This window comes from Choloepus didactylus, chromosome 8 (genome assembly GCF_015220235.1).
Source record: "Choloepus didactylus isolate mChoDid1 chromosome 8, mChoDid1.pri, whole genome shotgun sequence".
NCBI classification, from domain to species: Eukaryota; Metazoa; Chordata; class Mammalia; order Pilosa; family Megalonychidae; genus Choloepus; species Choloepus didactylus.
In genome coordinates, this window is record NC_051314.1 from 134,855,839 (window position 1) to 134,872,397 (window position 16,559).

Here is a 16,559-nt window from a genome sequence, read left to right on the forward strand (position 1 = left end):
TGATTTAAAATAGCTGCGAATGACTTGTGCATCTCAAGAATACCTGCTTCTTGGTCTGATCTTGCTAACTTGTTTATTCTAATACTTGCCTTGTCTAATGGGCAAGAAGGAAAAGGATGCTGAGCAGCTTTCCTCAGCCACAACTTCACAAAGCAACTTCACCAGGTTTTCAAGAGTTGTAATTTAACATGTAAGTCATGTAAAGGAAAAAACATAAATTATTTTTACCTTGTCTGTTAATTTAGGTTGACACCATCCTTTTATACTCGAATCCATTTCTTTGCCTTTTAGTGCTCCAAATCTTTCATAAAAATTAGCACAGAGGGGGTGAAAGCCCTCTGCTAGCACATGGAAGATTCCCCACTGAAAGTAAGAGTTATAAGGAAAATGAGAATAAGCCATTTGTAGAGGCAATTCGTCCTGAGAAATGGGCTGAAAACACCTGGCTAAAAAGATTTGGGGAGAAAACCAAAGAAAAATTAAGGTGACGGGGGTGTCTCCTCCTGTAGCTTCTCCATGGCAAGCTCCTACAGAGCAGGGAACTAACTGATAGACCCTTCATCTATGTACTTGGCACAGAGAGGCTCTCAGTAAACATGGCCATAAACATGAGAAGTTTGGACCTCTCACGATACTGTTACATTCAGCCCAATACCACAAAAACATCTCGTGTTAGTTATGCAATTCTGTACTGAAAATGTACATCTTGATGTGCCTAAATGCTTGGGTTTGCTCCATCTTCACCCCATGCCTCCCCCTACGTAGATCCACGGACCTGTTCCAGATATGTTCACATGTTTACAAGACACGATAGTTCAGTGGTTCTCAACTTTTGGTTGCATGTTAGAATCGCCTGGAGAGTTTTGAAAATGTATGATGCCCAGGCTATACCCCAGAACAACTAAATCAAAAATCTCTGAGAATAGGACCCTGGCGTCAGTATTTTTTTAAAGATCCTCAGGTTACTCCAATGTACAGTCAAAGCTTGCAAATCAGTGTTTAGTTGCTTGTCATTCATCGAAGAGCACTGCCCAGCACCTTTACTCCTAAAGAGTCCTGGAACCAGCTTCCCAGAGCAGCTCCCCTTTTTTCTTTCCTCCTAAAGGACCTTTGTGGTCTACCCTCAAGACATTTCACTCTTATCCACTGTTCCTCAATCCTTGAATGAATAAACTCCCAGCCTCTCCACATTCTCCAAGGCAGCAAAGTCACGCCAAAACAAAACAAAACAAAAAAAAGTAAAGCTCATCTGTACTGCTATAGATGGCAACTCCTATAGGCCACAGTTACCGCTTCTGAATCTGAACTGGTAGTTAAAAGCATCTTAAATGGATCTGCTTTTTATTTCCTTCAGACATTTTATTAACAGTATAACAGTGCTCGGAGGTTTCTCCACTTAAGGAAATCTCTAGAAATTTCTAGAATGCAGCATTCTCTGAGGTAGAAATAGAAACACAATGCGAGAAGTTTTTAATGGAGTTTACCTCCCAGCAAAGGTGCTGATTATCTAGAAGGACCTTAAATAAAATTACGTTTTTAAAAAATCAAGTTCCACTGAAGAATTAACTTGTATATATGTTCCTGTGACTTCAAATAAGAGCGTAGGGATTGGGACCACCTTCTGATCCAGATTGTGGACCTGAGGCAAATACAACCTGAGCAAAACGCAGATATGGCAAATACATTATCAAGGTGCTACCACTTCCCCTCAAAAACCTCCAGCAGACATAGCTTCATCATTCCAGCACTCCACGTACCCCTACAAATTGAGTGGAGATGAACCCATTTGCTGGAAGGCTTGAGCCTTTTAGTGCAAAACAAGCAATAACCAAAAACCAAAAACAAAATGCAGGTTTAAGCCTCAGCTCTGCCACTTTCTAGCTGTGTGTCTTGGTTTTATCTCTGAATTATCGATAATGATGTCTATCTTGCATCAGTTACAGGCCTTGGTTCCAGGAGCTGCCTCTCCATCTCTCTCCACCTCACCTTATGAACACCGCAGAGAACAGTGAACTGTATTTAGAGTTCATGGCTAAGGATAACAGAAGAGCATCTGCAGTTCACCTTGCTTAGAGCCTCAAATTCCCTAAGTCATCCTCTCCATCTTCTGCCAGCCCTTTACTTCCAAGTCAGAAGATCTCAGGTATAGATGCTGAGTATGGTAATTACCTTTTCTACTCTGCAAATAGACACCTATCGTGGATCAGTAATTATTTGTACTACAGTTATTAACTTATTAACACTGGATTCATTTTACAGTGTGACTTTCCCTAAATTCTTTTTACTTATTCATTAGGCCATATTGTAAGATTCTGTCATCTCTACCTCTGTGAAATATTGTATATTTTAAAAATGGAAAACCTACATATTTTGATTGGAGTATAGCCAACCAACATAGAGAATTTGAGGTCAAAGCGTTAAAATGAGTTAAAGTGAGTTAAGCATCTACAATCGGCCTCTGTTTCTTCAGGGAGAGCAGTATTGTTTGGGCTTCAACACATTCAGCTTCTTCATCAATGCTGGGAATAAAAATGTCAGCAGAACATGTGTTTGGAGCAATGCCTTAAATAAAAAATGACTAAGTCAAAAATACCCTCTAATCCCAGAAGTTGAGCATCCATTAGTTTAGAATATGCTGTTCTTCTAAAGAAACATTCCTTTTAAAATTATACAAAACACATGATTAGAAATGATGTTCTTCATGAACAAAATATTATTAAAATAAATGTTTATTTAGGCTTCCATGGTTAGCATTCACTGCTTATTCAAATGAGCCAATCAAATACAGATTACACTGGCAGGATCAAGGTCTTCTGCTTGCCTGTGATGGAATATCAAGTAAAACCAGATGCTCATTAAGCGCCTTTGATCCTGTTGAAGATGCCTGCTTTGCAAAATCAATTAAAATATCCTTGCTTGCTGTGACTGCACTTTCCTCTTTTTAAAGCTAAATTTACCCATGAGATTTTTCACTTTTATTTGGCACTACTGTTTCTACCGGTGCAAAAATACCTTAGATCTTTTTTTTCCAGGCTTTCCAAGTGCTTTCACAGTTCGTTTCATTTGCCATATCACTTCATAGGCAGGAAAAGTGTGCTTCCTCAAAGAACATCCCTTTGCCCTCAAATCCATTTTTATTTCTTGGGTTGCCCAAATGGTAACGACGATTCAGTGAAGAACTGAGACCACATATTTCACAGTGTGACAAGAGCCGGGATGGATTCCTCCCATCACGGCTGAGTGTACGTGTAGGATGCACAACGACCTTCTCACGACGTGCGGGGAAAACGGTGGGCTCACGCTGGAACGGCTCTGTGAATGGCACCCCAGGGGCATTTCCTAGGTCCCCCACCCCAACCCCAAACTTCGCAGTGACAACGCACACAGTCCTTAACAAACTGCAGAAAACGTGACCACAGTGATGGTATGCCACTGAACCCTCTACATGAACAAAATATTAAAATAAGCGTTTGTTTAGGCTTCCATGGTAAGCTGTTCACTGCTTATTCAGTCGAGCCAATCAAATACAGATTACACCGCCAGAGTCAAAGTCCCACATCTTCCCCCAGGTGTGCGGCGCTCTGGTGGCTTTGTAGTCCCGAAACCTCACAATCGGGCTTCACGCCGATCACCAGCCCTGCACCGAGCTGACCTGGACCAGACGCCCGATTCCAGAACCTCGTCCGAGATGTGTGGGATCTCCGCGACCCTCCTTTTTAAGCACATGCCCCTCAGACCTAGGCCCACCCAAATGCGCCTGACGACACAATCGGGGCAGGGCGCGAATGTCCTCAGATGCACCTGTTCCCTCCCACACAGCCGTGACTAGCAACTACCCTAACCGCCACCACCGCCAACGAGACTGGGGTTCCGGCGACCCCCCACCCCGCACTCTCAATTCCGGTACCTGGAGCCCCGCGCCCTCATCCTCCGCTGCGCTTCCCACCTACCCACGTCGCCGAGGAAGTAACCATCCGTGGCTCGCGACTCCATGGTTTCGCCCGCCCGGCATTCCCAGCTCACGATGGGGCAACTCCGGGCGCCCGGGACCTGGGCCGGGCGGGGCGGAGCGGGAGCCTGCAGCCAATGGGCGCTCGGGCCGGGCCAGCGGCCGTAGGGGCCCGGGGCGCGCTGGGAGCTGTAGTTCCCGCCGCCCGGCTTGGCTTGCACAACTCCGCCGTGGCAACCCGCCGCCCTCGGAGGGGCACGCGCGCCAAGGCAGTGTGTGTGTGAGCATGTCCAAAACTGTGTCCGCTGCTGAAACTCGTCCCGATCGTTTGCATTTATCGAGCTCCGGGAAAATCCCCCGCGTTCATTCAGGCTTTAAACTTCCAAGACGCACCTCCTTATCCGAGCTAGTGTAACCAATCCCCGTTCCTTTAACCTTGCGAGCTACATCATACATCTCGAATACTTCAAATCCGTTTTAAACAACTTCACTTCCAAGTCTCTAGGGACAGTTTTCTAAATCCAATGCTCTCTACCCGCCCAAGATTCTCAGCAGATTAAAGCTGGGGTACCGCGCGGCCGAAATGGAGACCCTGTTCTCCAAAGGTTCCAAGGAAACAGTTGAGAGAATTTTTGCAAAGTGGCTGACAAAGCTCAGCCGAAGTTCGCTTCAGCCTCACCACGAGATTCCTCATCCACTTTGATCTCTGCGTTAGCCTGGAGTTAGTTTGGGTTTGAAATTAAAGATATCAGGAATATTCCTGTCTGGGAATAAGTAAGGACTAAGCCGGGAGCAGACATCCCATGAGGCATCTGGAATCTTTATCTCCATATCCGTTTGGAACCTTATCTGTTCAGAATCCAAAGATCCTGCGAATTCAGAACCACATGCCTGGGAATGAAATTGTAAATCTGTTAGCAATGTGTTTGTACCTTTTTTTTTTTTTTTTTTTTTTTTTTGGCACTTATCTACCAATATTAAGGTCTTACATATTTCATGAAGGTTTTCTTGCATTTTTTATTAAATGTAGTAGATTTTTTATTAACATACTTGCTGTGGGATGCTGTGTCCCCTGTGATAATGCTCTATGCTGGTATTTTCTTCAGTATTTCTTCGTTGACAAGAAACATTGCTTTTAGGTTTTTATATATTCAGAAATAACTTCTGTAAGGGTATTTTCTCTTTCTTCAATATTCAAAATATTACTTCCCTACCAAGAGCCATAATTATATTTATTATTCTGTTCTGTTGTTGTTAAGTCTTTGACCCATCTGGAATTTGTTGCAATGAATAGGATGAAAATTGGATCTAAGTTAATCCTTCTCTAAACTGAAATAGAATTTTCCATCAAATACTCATTAAATAGTAATTCATTTATCTATCTTTGTGTTAATATCCTTTGATTGCATATAAGTTTCCAATTATCTTTTTATTCTATTGTAAGGATCTCTATTGTACTAATAAAAGTTCTATTATTCATTTAGCAGATATTTATTGATTACCCACTCTAAAGGAGGTAACTTTTTTTTTTTTTTTTTTTTTTTTGTTATTTCTATTTATTTCTTTTTTTGGGGGGAGGGGGTATCAAAAAGTTTGGTTTCTGCTTCAAAGAACTTTCCCAAGGAGTGGCGATTCATTTTCATGACATGTCATCATGGACAAACACTGTTCTGTCTTTCACAATAGTCTGAATTCAAGGTAATGTGTGTATATGTGTTGTTCTGAAATACAGTGTATGCCTCTGGACACATGGGGGTTACTTGTGTTCCCGTTCTTATATGAAAGGAACTGGTATTCTGGCTTCAAGAACAAATTTAAAAAATCACAAATTCAACTTGTCTTTGATTTGAGTATGGGCTAATTACTAAGGGACCATTCAGCAATAAAGGTTTCAAATATTTAAATACCCTGTGAAACTGGTATTAATTAAGGAACTACTGATTCTAAGAATTATGCAACCAATAAGGGAATGCGGTAAGTATTATAGGCCTACGTGCTGAGTTCAGAGCAAAATATCAATAATTTTCTCACCTTTGTTATACCTAAAAGTGGAGGGAGGGGAAAACAGGAATTATATGAATAATATTAAATAAAAAGTGCTTATAGAACTAGAATTTTGTTTTTTCATTAAATTTGTCACTTATTCCAATTTGATAAAATGCTTGTAAGGAAAATAACTTAAGGCAGAAGACTAGTTGTATTTTTGCTGTTCAGAACTTCTTGAGAGCAAAAGAATGAATACCGATCAACTTTTCTGGTTTAAACTTAATTACTTGTCTTAAAACATGCTATTTTAAACTTAAACATCTATGTTATGCCTTAAAAATTTAAAGCAGAAAATAAAATCATATAGAAAGTCAGAAACTTCATTAGAACTAGACAGATGTTTGCTTGTAGTTTTTGGTATCCAAAACCTTTTTTCCACACATTGCACAGATGCCCTTTTTATAGGCACAGCCTTGACAGTAATGAGAACCTGGTTGGTGCACAGAACTTTTACAAATTCTGCAAGTGGAGAATTTATTCTTTCCATACGGATCAAATCTTGCTTTTTTTGACGTCAAAGCTTTGTTTTCATTCAGCTTTCTTCCACCACTTTCTGTGGTATTCCTTGCGCCATCTTTCCAAGTATCTGGAGTGATGACAGTACCAAGTTTCTTTTCACATTTCTCGCACACCATCCTTCCACCGACGGTTCTCGGAAGTAGCAGTAGCAACTTGAAAACATAAACACTACAGCCTGGGAAGGATTCCCTTCCGGGTTACGTCAATCCACTTCCGACCCCTAAATCTTACGCTCCTTCCTTTCCTACACAGGGAGAAGCCGCGGGAGGAAAAGCAAGGAGGTAACTTTTAAACTAACCATCATGTGACTTTTTAAAAACTGTCATTTTATAAGATCATAACATTTTTATTAGAGTTTTAAAATCTGACAAGACAGCAATTTGGAAGGTGGTATATTTAGGGACATGATACACATCATGAATTGAGGTGTCTTAAAGAGTTAGATCTATCAGAAGGGTGGATTGCCTACCAAATAACAAACCTTTCCATGAAGCTATAGTGTGATAATCTGGACTATGAGAGCACTCCAGAAACAGAGTCACTTCCATGAGGGGGCCTGATGTTCAGTAGAGTGGGAATTACAAATTGATGGGGAAAGGAGAATCGTTCTATAAATAGTACCAAGTCAAATAACTATCCAAAGAGAAAATGAATTCCCTACCTCACAACACACCTAAAAATTAATTCCAGATGGATGAAAGAGCTAAGTGTGAAAGGAAAAACGAGAAGAAAAGCGCTATAATATCATGAGAGGAAAGGATTTCTTAGACAAGACACAAAAAACACAAATCATAAATGGAAAGATTGGCTACATTAAAGTAAAAAATTTTTTGTAGGATAAAAGACCCGAAAAACAAGGTGAGAAGATAAGCCACAGAGAGGAAAAAGACAGTGCTGGTTTGAATCTGTTATGTACCCCATAAAAGACTATGTCCTTTTAATTCACTCTTGTTGGGACAGATCTATTGTGGGTGGGATCTTTTGATCAGATTGTTTCCATGGAGATGTGACCCTGCTCATTCAAGGTGGGTCTTATTCCTTTACTGGAGTCCTTTAAGATGGCTTACGGAGAGAAAGAGTTCAGCAAGAAGCTGAGGGAAACATTTTGGAGAGAAGCTAAAATATGTAATCCAGAGTTTGCCCCCAGGAGAAGCAAGGAGGACCCACAGGAGCTGAGAGAAGCTAAGAGAGATGCTAAGACAGAAACACCCAGGGAGAAACAAGCAGAGAGCTGGGAGAAGCTAAAATATGTAATCCAGGGTTTGCCTTTGGGAGAAGCTAAGAGAAACAGAAGTCCAGAGACATTTTGGAGAAAGCAATTTTGGAACCAGAACCCAGGAGAATAAGGACCAGCAGACATCAGCATGTGCTTTCCCATGTGACAGAGAAACCCCAGATGCCATCACCCTTTCTTCAGAGAAGGAAATGTCCTATTGATGCCTTAACTGGGATGTTTTCATGGCTTTAGAACTATAAGTTTCTGAACTAATAAACCCTAATTGTAAAGCCAACATTTCTGGTATATTGCATTTTGGCAGCTTTAGCAAACCAGAACACCATATCATCAACAAAAGATTCATCTCCAGGATAACATAATGAAGTTCTACAAATCAATAAGCAAAAGATAAACAAACCGATAGGAAAAATATATATATTTTTTAAAAAGGATGTGGACAGCAATTCACAGAGAAAGAAAATAAAATGGTAAAACATTTGATATGCCAGTGAGATGTCATTTTACATCCATCATCCAACTGGCCAAAATTTAAATGTCTGACAATAACAAGAGTTGGTGATGATACAAGGAAAGGAGAACTCATACATAACTAGTGGAAGGGCAAATTGATATAACCACTTTGACAAAACCTAGGAAAGTTGATGATGCAGATACCTAAGGTTTATCTGGAGAATCCTGGTTTAAGCCTCTTGTCCCATATAATTATTAGTAACGCCTCCTTTCATCTCAAAAGATGGTAAATTATATGGTCACTGTCTTAGTTTCCTAGGACCACAAACTGGATCACTCACGACAACAGATATTTATTGCTTCAAACCCGGAGGCTGGAAGTCTGAAATCAAGGTGTTGTTGGCAGGGCCATGCTCCCTCTGAAGACTCTAGGAAGGATCCTTCCTTGCCTCTTCCTAGCTTCTGGTGATTTGCCAGAAATCCTTGGCGCTCCATAGCTTGTAGCTGCAGCACTTCAATCTCTGCTCGGTTGCCACATGGCCATCTTCTCTCATGTCTCTGTATCTCTTCTCCTCTTCTTATTGGGTTGAGGACCCACCCGCTCCAATGTGACCTCATCTTACCTAATTCCATCTGCAATGACCCACTTTCCAAACAAGGTCACAGTCTGAGGTCCTGGGGGTTAGGACTTGAACATTTATTTTGGGGGAACACAACTCAACCCACAACAGAGGGAATAAAAATTGGGCTGTATATTTGCTACTAAAATAAAAAGTTTAAATTAAAAAAGAAATTCATTACAAAAAATAACTTGAAAATTTATAAGTTTAGGTTAAAAATCAAAAATATAAAGATAATATTATACCAATATTTAAAAATAATACCTAATCAAATGTGGTGGTTTGAAGCTGTATGTACCCTAGAAAAACAAGTCCTTAAATCTAATCCGTTCCTCTGGGTGTGAACCCATTGCAAGTAGGACCTTTTGACGAGGCTACTTCAGTTAAGAGGTGTCCCACCTTAACCAGGATGGGTCTTAATCCTATTACTGAGGTCCTTTATAAGAAACTGAAATTTAGACAAGGAGAAGAAAAAAGCCACAGAAGTAAGAAGCTGAAATCAACAAAACCAGGAAGAGAAGGGAGAGACCAGCAGATGCCACCATGTGCCTTGCCATATGGCAGAGGAGCCAAAGATCACTGGCAGTGGATCTTTGGGAAGAAAGCATCGTTTTGATGATGTCTTGATTTGGACATTTTCCCGGACTCAAAACTAACCGAATAAATTCCCACTGTTTAAGCCAACCCATTTCATGGTATTTCCTTTAAGCAGCCTAGAAAACATAAACATTGAAGAAAAAACTCAAAGTAAATCAACTAGCCTGCTAACAGTAATTTGGGTGGGATTATTTCTTGAAAGATGATTTAACTATTCCTTCTACTTTTCTCTGCTTTCATGCTAACATTTACTATTTTAAAAATATTATGATGAATTTTTTAATTGCATAACCATAAATTTTTAAATCATATAACATTTTGTAAAATGTTCATACTCTTCTTCACTTATCCTTCCGACTGGGTTCAGAATTAGGGTTTAGGGTTAAAATTAGGATTGGGGTACCATCCTACAAGTGGAATACCCGAATGAGCAAAGTTGATACCAAATCATCTTGAGGCATCAGAGCTTCCAGCTGATTCCAGATCCAAGTCCCTAGGACAAAGATTAAAGGGGTAATTTCACCTCCCTTTCTACAAAAGCAATAGCAACAAAAGAAGAATAAAATGCTTAGGACAGGTTATGCTGAGGAATAGACGACTATATGGCAGTCACATAATATTTAAAAGACTCTTCTTTCAGGCTGCCTGGTATAAGAGTGATGTCATCTTTCTAAATTTAACCTGATAATCAGGAATGCAGTGAGTCTATTCATTTATTCCTGTCTTCTTTTATTTCTCCCAGAAGGATTCTATCATTTTATTTGACTAAATCTCATCTGAACTATGGTTAAATTCATAATTATGAATTACATTGTTCCCACTCTTCATCTACCTATTCAACAAATAACTTTTTGTGTCCCTGCTCTGTGCCAGGCCCTGTCCTTGGAGTCTGGAGATGGGGTGACAATTACCAAACATATTAGGGTACAAAGAAGCCCCAAAACATGATTGCTCAAACAAGACAGAGTTTATTTCTCCTTCACCCTGGAAGTCAGAGAGAAACTGCAGTCCAGGATGGTGAAAGCCCTGCTCTGGGAGAGCTTCCGGGGACCAGCTTCTTCTCTCCTTCACACCTTTGCTTGAAGCATTGTCCTCATCTGCATCTTTTAAGGTGGCAAATCAACGTCATGATTGCCTTCCTGCCCTCAAAAAGGGAGTAAACATTTATGAGAGACCCCGTCTAATTATTCATTTATTCAACATGTTCTTTTGGAGGGCCGACTCTGAGCCAGACCATGTTCTCAAGGCTGAGGTAACATAGGGGTAAAAAACAAAGAAGCCCCTGGTCACGGAAGACAAGGAACAAGAATCTCCTAAAGGCAAAGCTAAGAAACGTGCAAGAACGCTGGATTTCATTCCAAGTGCAATGGAAGGGCTTTAGAGAGTTTTAAGCAAAAGTGTCTAATTTGCGTTTTTAAAAGAGCCTAGAGAATTGCCTTTTTATTGTTTTCCCACTGTCAAAGGGAAATACCTTGTCATATCTGCCCCACAGGTATCAAATGCAAGATTGTTAATCTTTGCAATCTATAGAAGTCAAAATTGTTCTTTTCAGTCCAAGTCTTCCTTTTACACATTAGAAAATCAAGGCTAAGAGTGTGTAACCCTGAAACTTCTATTTGGACTAATGTGGAGTCTTCCATCTTTTTTTTTTTTTTTTTAATTTCTATTGTGTTAATGTTTATACAATTATAAAATTTCCCATTTTAACCACTTTAAGTATACAACTCAGTAATGTTGATTATATTCACAAAGTTGTACTTCCATCACCACATCCATTCCAAAACTTATCCATCAGATCTTGGAGGCAGGGACAAACGGTAGTGAACACTTGACTACAGCTTCCTTCTGGTGGCTGTAGTTTTACACCCTGACCTCCCTGTGCCCCACTTTCACCTGCTGTGGGAACCCAGTATTTTGAAGTAAAAGAATTGAAGGAAAATGATGGAAGAGAGTGGAACAGAGATGACACCACCTGGGACTCCTCCACCAAATCCTGCAGGACTGGCTGCTACTGCTTTGTCCTCTACTCCAGTTCCTTTCTTCTCCAAATGTGCCTCTATGCAGTCCTTACAGCCACATGCATACTCCGCCCCTCACCGTCCCTTCCTCCTGTAAGGCCTTCAGCACCATTCCCTTTTGTGCCTTCTGTTCCAACACTTGTTACTGCCGTATCACCTCCTGCTCCTCCATCAACTGCTGCTGCCTTCAGTAGTTCTCCTTTATCCCACTTCCCACCTTCAACTTCTGACCCAAGAGCTCTTATCAGCTCCCTCCTCCAGTCCTCCCACATCAGGAGTTTCTGTTGTTTCAACTTATGGCATTACAAGGGGTCATGCAGGAAGAGCTCCCCAGACCCCTCTGGTGCCGTCATTTTCTGTACCTGCAACAACAGGTACTTTGCCAACTCCGATTACTCAGCAAGGCTGTTGACCCCTCTGGCACAGGGAACTGGAACCACATCAGCCATTACTTTCCCAGAGGAACAAGAAGATCCTAGGATCGGTAGTGGTCAGGCTGAAGCATCTGCTGGGGGAATCTGGGGGTTATTAAGGGTATGACCGGGAATCTTATGGTGAAATCTGTGCTTGATAAAACAAAACATTCAGTAGAAAGCATGATTACAATGCTGGATGCGGGTAGCTGAGCTTGTACCTCGGCTTGCCAGGCCTGGGCCAGGGGACCTGATATCACCCCCTGGGGAGGGTAGTAGGTACGGGCGTTAGTGCCCTCTGCAGCCCCCCCGAGCCTGAGAAGCGAGGTCGGGGCAGCTCCCTTTTCCTCACCCAAAATGACACGGGCAGGGGAGGCTTGCCGGAGGAAACCGCCTTTCTCCCAACCGCCCTTTCCTCACACGGGGCACCAGTTGCGGTTTCTGTGGGGTGGGGGCAAGGTTAAGAGGAAAGCAGCGAAAAGCACGAGAGAAAGGAGGATGCGCTTGCAGAGGGCTTGGCGCGGGAGTGGGGGTAGGGGGAGCGTTGCCCCAAGGGTTGCCTTGAGGTGCAGAAGGCAGCCAGGGGTTGTTAGTCGGCAGGGTGGAAGGAGCGGCGGCAGCTGCCGGCAGCGGTTCCGAGGGGGAGCTCGCCGAAGGGGGAGGCGGGAGTGGGAGGCCCCAAGCGTCGCAAGATGGCGGCGCGGTGGGCGTGGCTAAGACACAAGATGGTGGATCAGCCCCGCCCTGTGAAAGGGCGGGGTCCAAGGCACAAGATGGCGGACTAGCTCCGCCCTGTGAAAGGGCGGGGTAAAGCGCATGCGGTTTCCGGCAGGGCTTAGGGCTGACGTCATCACTAGAGCATTTCCTCCCCTCGATGGAAAAAGAAGGAGGAAGTTCGCCATCTTGGCGTGGCGCAGTGTTATTTTGCTTTTTGGGAGTCACCTCGAGCGCGTTGTTAATCTGCTCGACTAAGGACTTCGTGTCCGAGTCATGATTTGAATTAGTATCGCTATCTGAATCTGTTGGCTGGGTTGATAGGGCCTCTTTGGATTTAACGGGGCCTCGATCAGGGGGGAGGGAGCCTTGAAGGCAGGAGCGGATGGTTATCAGGGTGGGGAGCAAGCCGGGAGGGAAGCGCTTGCTCTCATGTTCCATGGCGTTGGTGACTCGATCAATAAGACGATCATAAATAACAGGGTCCCAAAGATGGCAAGTGGTGAGCCATGGGTTAAAGGGCAGCAGGAGGTCCCAGTATATCTGCAGCTGTCGGACAGACACTTTACAGCGATGCGTGTCTAGGAGACCCGCTAGAGCACGAACTTGAGGTGCCTGGCATGTAGATAGACGATTACCCATAGCTGAGGGGAGAGGAGGGGGAGTTGTTTACCGAGCAGAGAGAATGAGATAAACCGTGGCCTTGAGGCCGAAGGAGACGGCGAGAGCGGAAAGCAGTGCCCTTTGGCAACGGGAGCAGTCGGGGGGGGGGGCGGTTGCAAAGAGGCACACGGCGCCAAATGAGGAAATAAAGATACAAAGAACTACAGCAAAGTAATGGAGGGGAAGAGGGAGAGCGTTAGGAGGAACGGGGGTCATAGAAGTGCGCATACAAGAGGACGAAGAGAGCGTGGGGGAAGGGAGGAGCGGCTTCGGAGCAGTGAACCTCACATGGCTCCGGAAGCAGCGAAGGAGAGGCGGCCCTTACCTTGCAGGCGAGGAAACGGGAAGCTGGAGAGGCGTCCGGGCGAGCGGGCGACCTGCCGAACTGTTGTGTGGAGACGCTTCCTCACACGGGGCACCAGTTGCGGTCGGGGTTACTGCTTCTGGGGGGAGGGGCGGCCGGTAGCTGAGCCCTCAGCTCTCGGGGCAGCTTAAAGGGTACCGGCGGCGGGGGCTCTTTCCCGGAGGCGAGGGGGAGGCGGAGGACTTGGCCGGGTCCTCGGCGGGAGGCGTGCAAGGTGTGGAGGGCGGCGATAAGGACAAGACACTCTTCATCCAGTAGGAGTATGCGCCAAAGAGATTTATTCAGGGGTGATCACAGGTTATATAGGCTGGTAAGAAGGGTAGGGCTGGAAAAGAGGTGAAGTAGCCTTAAATGGCAATACTGAAGGAAGAGGGGCTAGGATTGGTTCTGAGAGGACGCAGGAGCCGTTGGGAGGAGTTATGAGGAATGAGAAATTTTGCCGAGCTGCTGGGAGATGAGTAGCTGGCACAGGCAGTGAGGTCGGGAGAGTTACTGGAGCGAGGGCGGACGCACTTTCCTGTATAGGAGACTGAATGAAAGGTCAGGGGGACGGCAGAGGTTCCAATTGCATTCCAAGGGGCATTCCCCCCAGAAGCAGTAACCCCAACCGCAGCTGGACCCTGGCATGACTCCATATATCAAATCTGGAGGTGAAGTGGATATTGCAGTGGCCTCATATGAGGAGGTAATGGTAGCTGCTGTCTGAGAAGCCTTCCAGGAGGTCTTTGACTTAGCTGTGGTTAATGGGGAAAGCTGGATAGTCCAATATTGCCCCATAACCATGGACTATGCAACTGGATTAAAAGGAGCCCAGACATTACTCACAGTTGCCACAAGATGGAAACAACCTAAGTATCCTTCAACTGATGAATGGATAAACAAAGTGTAGTATATACTTACAAGGCAATATTATTCAACAGTAGGAAGGAATGAAGTCCTGAAGCATGCAACAACATGGATGAACCCTGAGGACATTATGTTGAGTGAAATAAGTCAGACACAACAGGACAAATATTGTATGATCTCACCAATATGAACTAATTATAACATGTAAACTCATAGACATAAAATCTAGAATGTTTGGAAATGGATAGAGGTGATGGTAGCACATTATTGTGAGTATAATTATCAGTGCTGAATTGTGTGTGAATGTGGTTGATAGGGGAATTTTAGTGTCATTTAATTTAATGATATAGACTTGATTTTTCTGTTTTTTGAAGAAGACATAGTTAATTGCTTGTGGTGATGAATGCACAACTATGTGTTAGACATGGGATGTATAACACAGTGAATCTTGTGAGGGTGATGACTGAGATTAACAGTACAAATATTAAAAAGTCCTTTCATGAACTTCATGCTATTTTTCTAAGCCTCGTATCCTTATCTGTAAGCCTGAGAGGATGAAAGTACTACCTCAAAGGGCTGTTAATGTTTGGATAAAAAATCTATATAAAGCACTTAGTAGGGGTCTGGTGTAGTTTTTAAAATAAAATCTAGCTCTTTAAATGTATTTCTATTCCAGTACTGAAATCTTTGCGACTTTGCACATGCACTTAAGCTGCACCTTAGTTTTTCATATTTAAAATAAAAATAACTTTGGTAAAGTTTTCATAGCTAATGAACAAATACATCAGACTTACCTAGAAAATGGTTTAGTGTAAATTTAGGTATAATTACATTCATACTTTTGTTTTTATAATTCAGTTGAATGTGTCCTTAATTTATTATAATTAATTAACTAATTAAACAGAAAGAGTGCCTTTTGACCATCTATATCACAGAAGTCTATTGTCAGCCCAAAAGTTTATTTAAGAGATAATGTTCTATGGTTGTTTGACAACATCTGACTCAACCTTCATGATTAGCTGCAAATAAGGAGTTATACGCAAAAAAAAAAAAAAAAAAAAAAAAAAAAAAGTCCTTTCGTGAACTAGAACAAACATACAAGGAGTTAATAATAGAGTGATATATTGGAAAAATGTACCTGTTGCAAACTACAGATTATAGTTAACAGTAAAATCTTAATAGTCTTTCATCAACTAACAAATGTACTACACCAATACTAGGGTCAATGATGGGGGGCATATAGGGGCTTTCTTTTTTTTTTGAGTAAGGAAAATGTTCTGAAATTGATTGTGGTTATGATGAATGCTCAACACGTGATACTGTGAGCTACTGATTGTATACCTTGGATGGACTGTATTGTGTAGTGTGTGAATATATTTCAATAAAATTGCATTGAAAGAAAAAAAGTTAAAAAAAAAAAAAAGTAGCCCAGGAATGGATAGAGTGCTTGCATCGAACTGGAGTGATCCATGACAAACAGACTGATGTATCAGTAGAAAACTTCATTGCAAAATTGCTTCCAGACAAATGGTTTAACATTGGTCGTTTTATAGTTGAAGATCCTATCCATGGCTTTCCTCTAGAAACTTTTACACAAGCTACACAAAGTGCCTTTGGAATTTGAACAACAGACTCAAAGTCTAACTCTCCAGGACACAATCTGAGGTGGTCAGGCCTTTTGGTAACAGTGGGCGAAGTCCTGGAAAAGAATTTATTAAATGTCAGCTGGACTGATTGGCACATGACCTTTAGTGTCATGTCTCATTGAGAGATGATCTACAGTGCAGCCAAGGCAGCGGCAGGCATGTATAAACAGTGTCTACCACCTAGGACCATGGGAGAGAAGACCTATCCAGGATACCGAAACTTTTCCTCTCTTTTTAGCTTGTTGTTAGAGAAGAGAGTATACCTTCTTTAAGTTGAATAGCTCCAACGAATCCTGCATTTTTTATAATTTTCCTGAATCTACAATTTTCATTTTTCTAAAAAGGCATGGTGTCATTCTAGTAGATGAAAAGAAACAGATCCTTTTTTTGATCATATAATTTTACATATTATAGTTCTCAAAAATATATATATAAATATATCTATAGCACAATTTGGTATATCACATTTATATGGTG

The 16,559-nt window shown here is 42.3% G+C and overlaps 2 protein-coding genes and 1 pseudogene across 2 annotated transcripts in view; 1 reads left to right on the forward strand and 2 right to left on the reverse strand.

The window, feature by feature from the left end:
• ASB13 (ankyrin repeat and SOCS box containing 13) overlaps positions 1-4,050 on the reverse strand; it is a 33,420-nt gene extending 29,370 nt beyond the window's left edge. The window contains exon 1 of the mRNA XM_037847880.1: positions 3,951-4,050. Coding sequence (XP_037703808.1) covers positions 3,951-3,993 — 43 coding nt within the window. The 5' untranslated portion in view covers positions 3,994-4,050. The remainder of the gene's footprint in view (positions 1-3,950) is intronic.
• Positions 4,051-5,497: 1,447 nt separating this feature from the next.
• On the reverse strand, positions 5,498-6,768 carry LOC119542191 (cysteine-rich PDZ-binding protein). Its single transcript, XM_037846762.1, has one exon. The coding sequence runs from the start codon at positions 6,628-6,630 to the stop codon at positions 6,325-6,327; it is 306 nt and encodes a 101-aa protein (XP_037702690.1). The 5' UTR covers positions 6,631-6,768; the 3' UTR covers positions 5,498-6,324.
• Positions 6,769-11,356: 4,588 nt separating this feature from the next.
• LOC119542942 lies at positions 11,357-16,354 on the forward strand (annotated as a pseudogene).
• Positions 16,355-16,559: the final 205 nt, after the last annotated feature.

What these genes read in the sequence shown, in the direction of transcription:
- LOC119542191 (XM_037846762.1), bottom strand. Translation starts at nt 6,630, where the DNA reads ATGGTGTGCGAGAAATGTGAAAAGAAACTTGGTACTGTCATCACTCCA.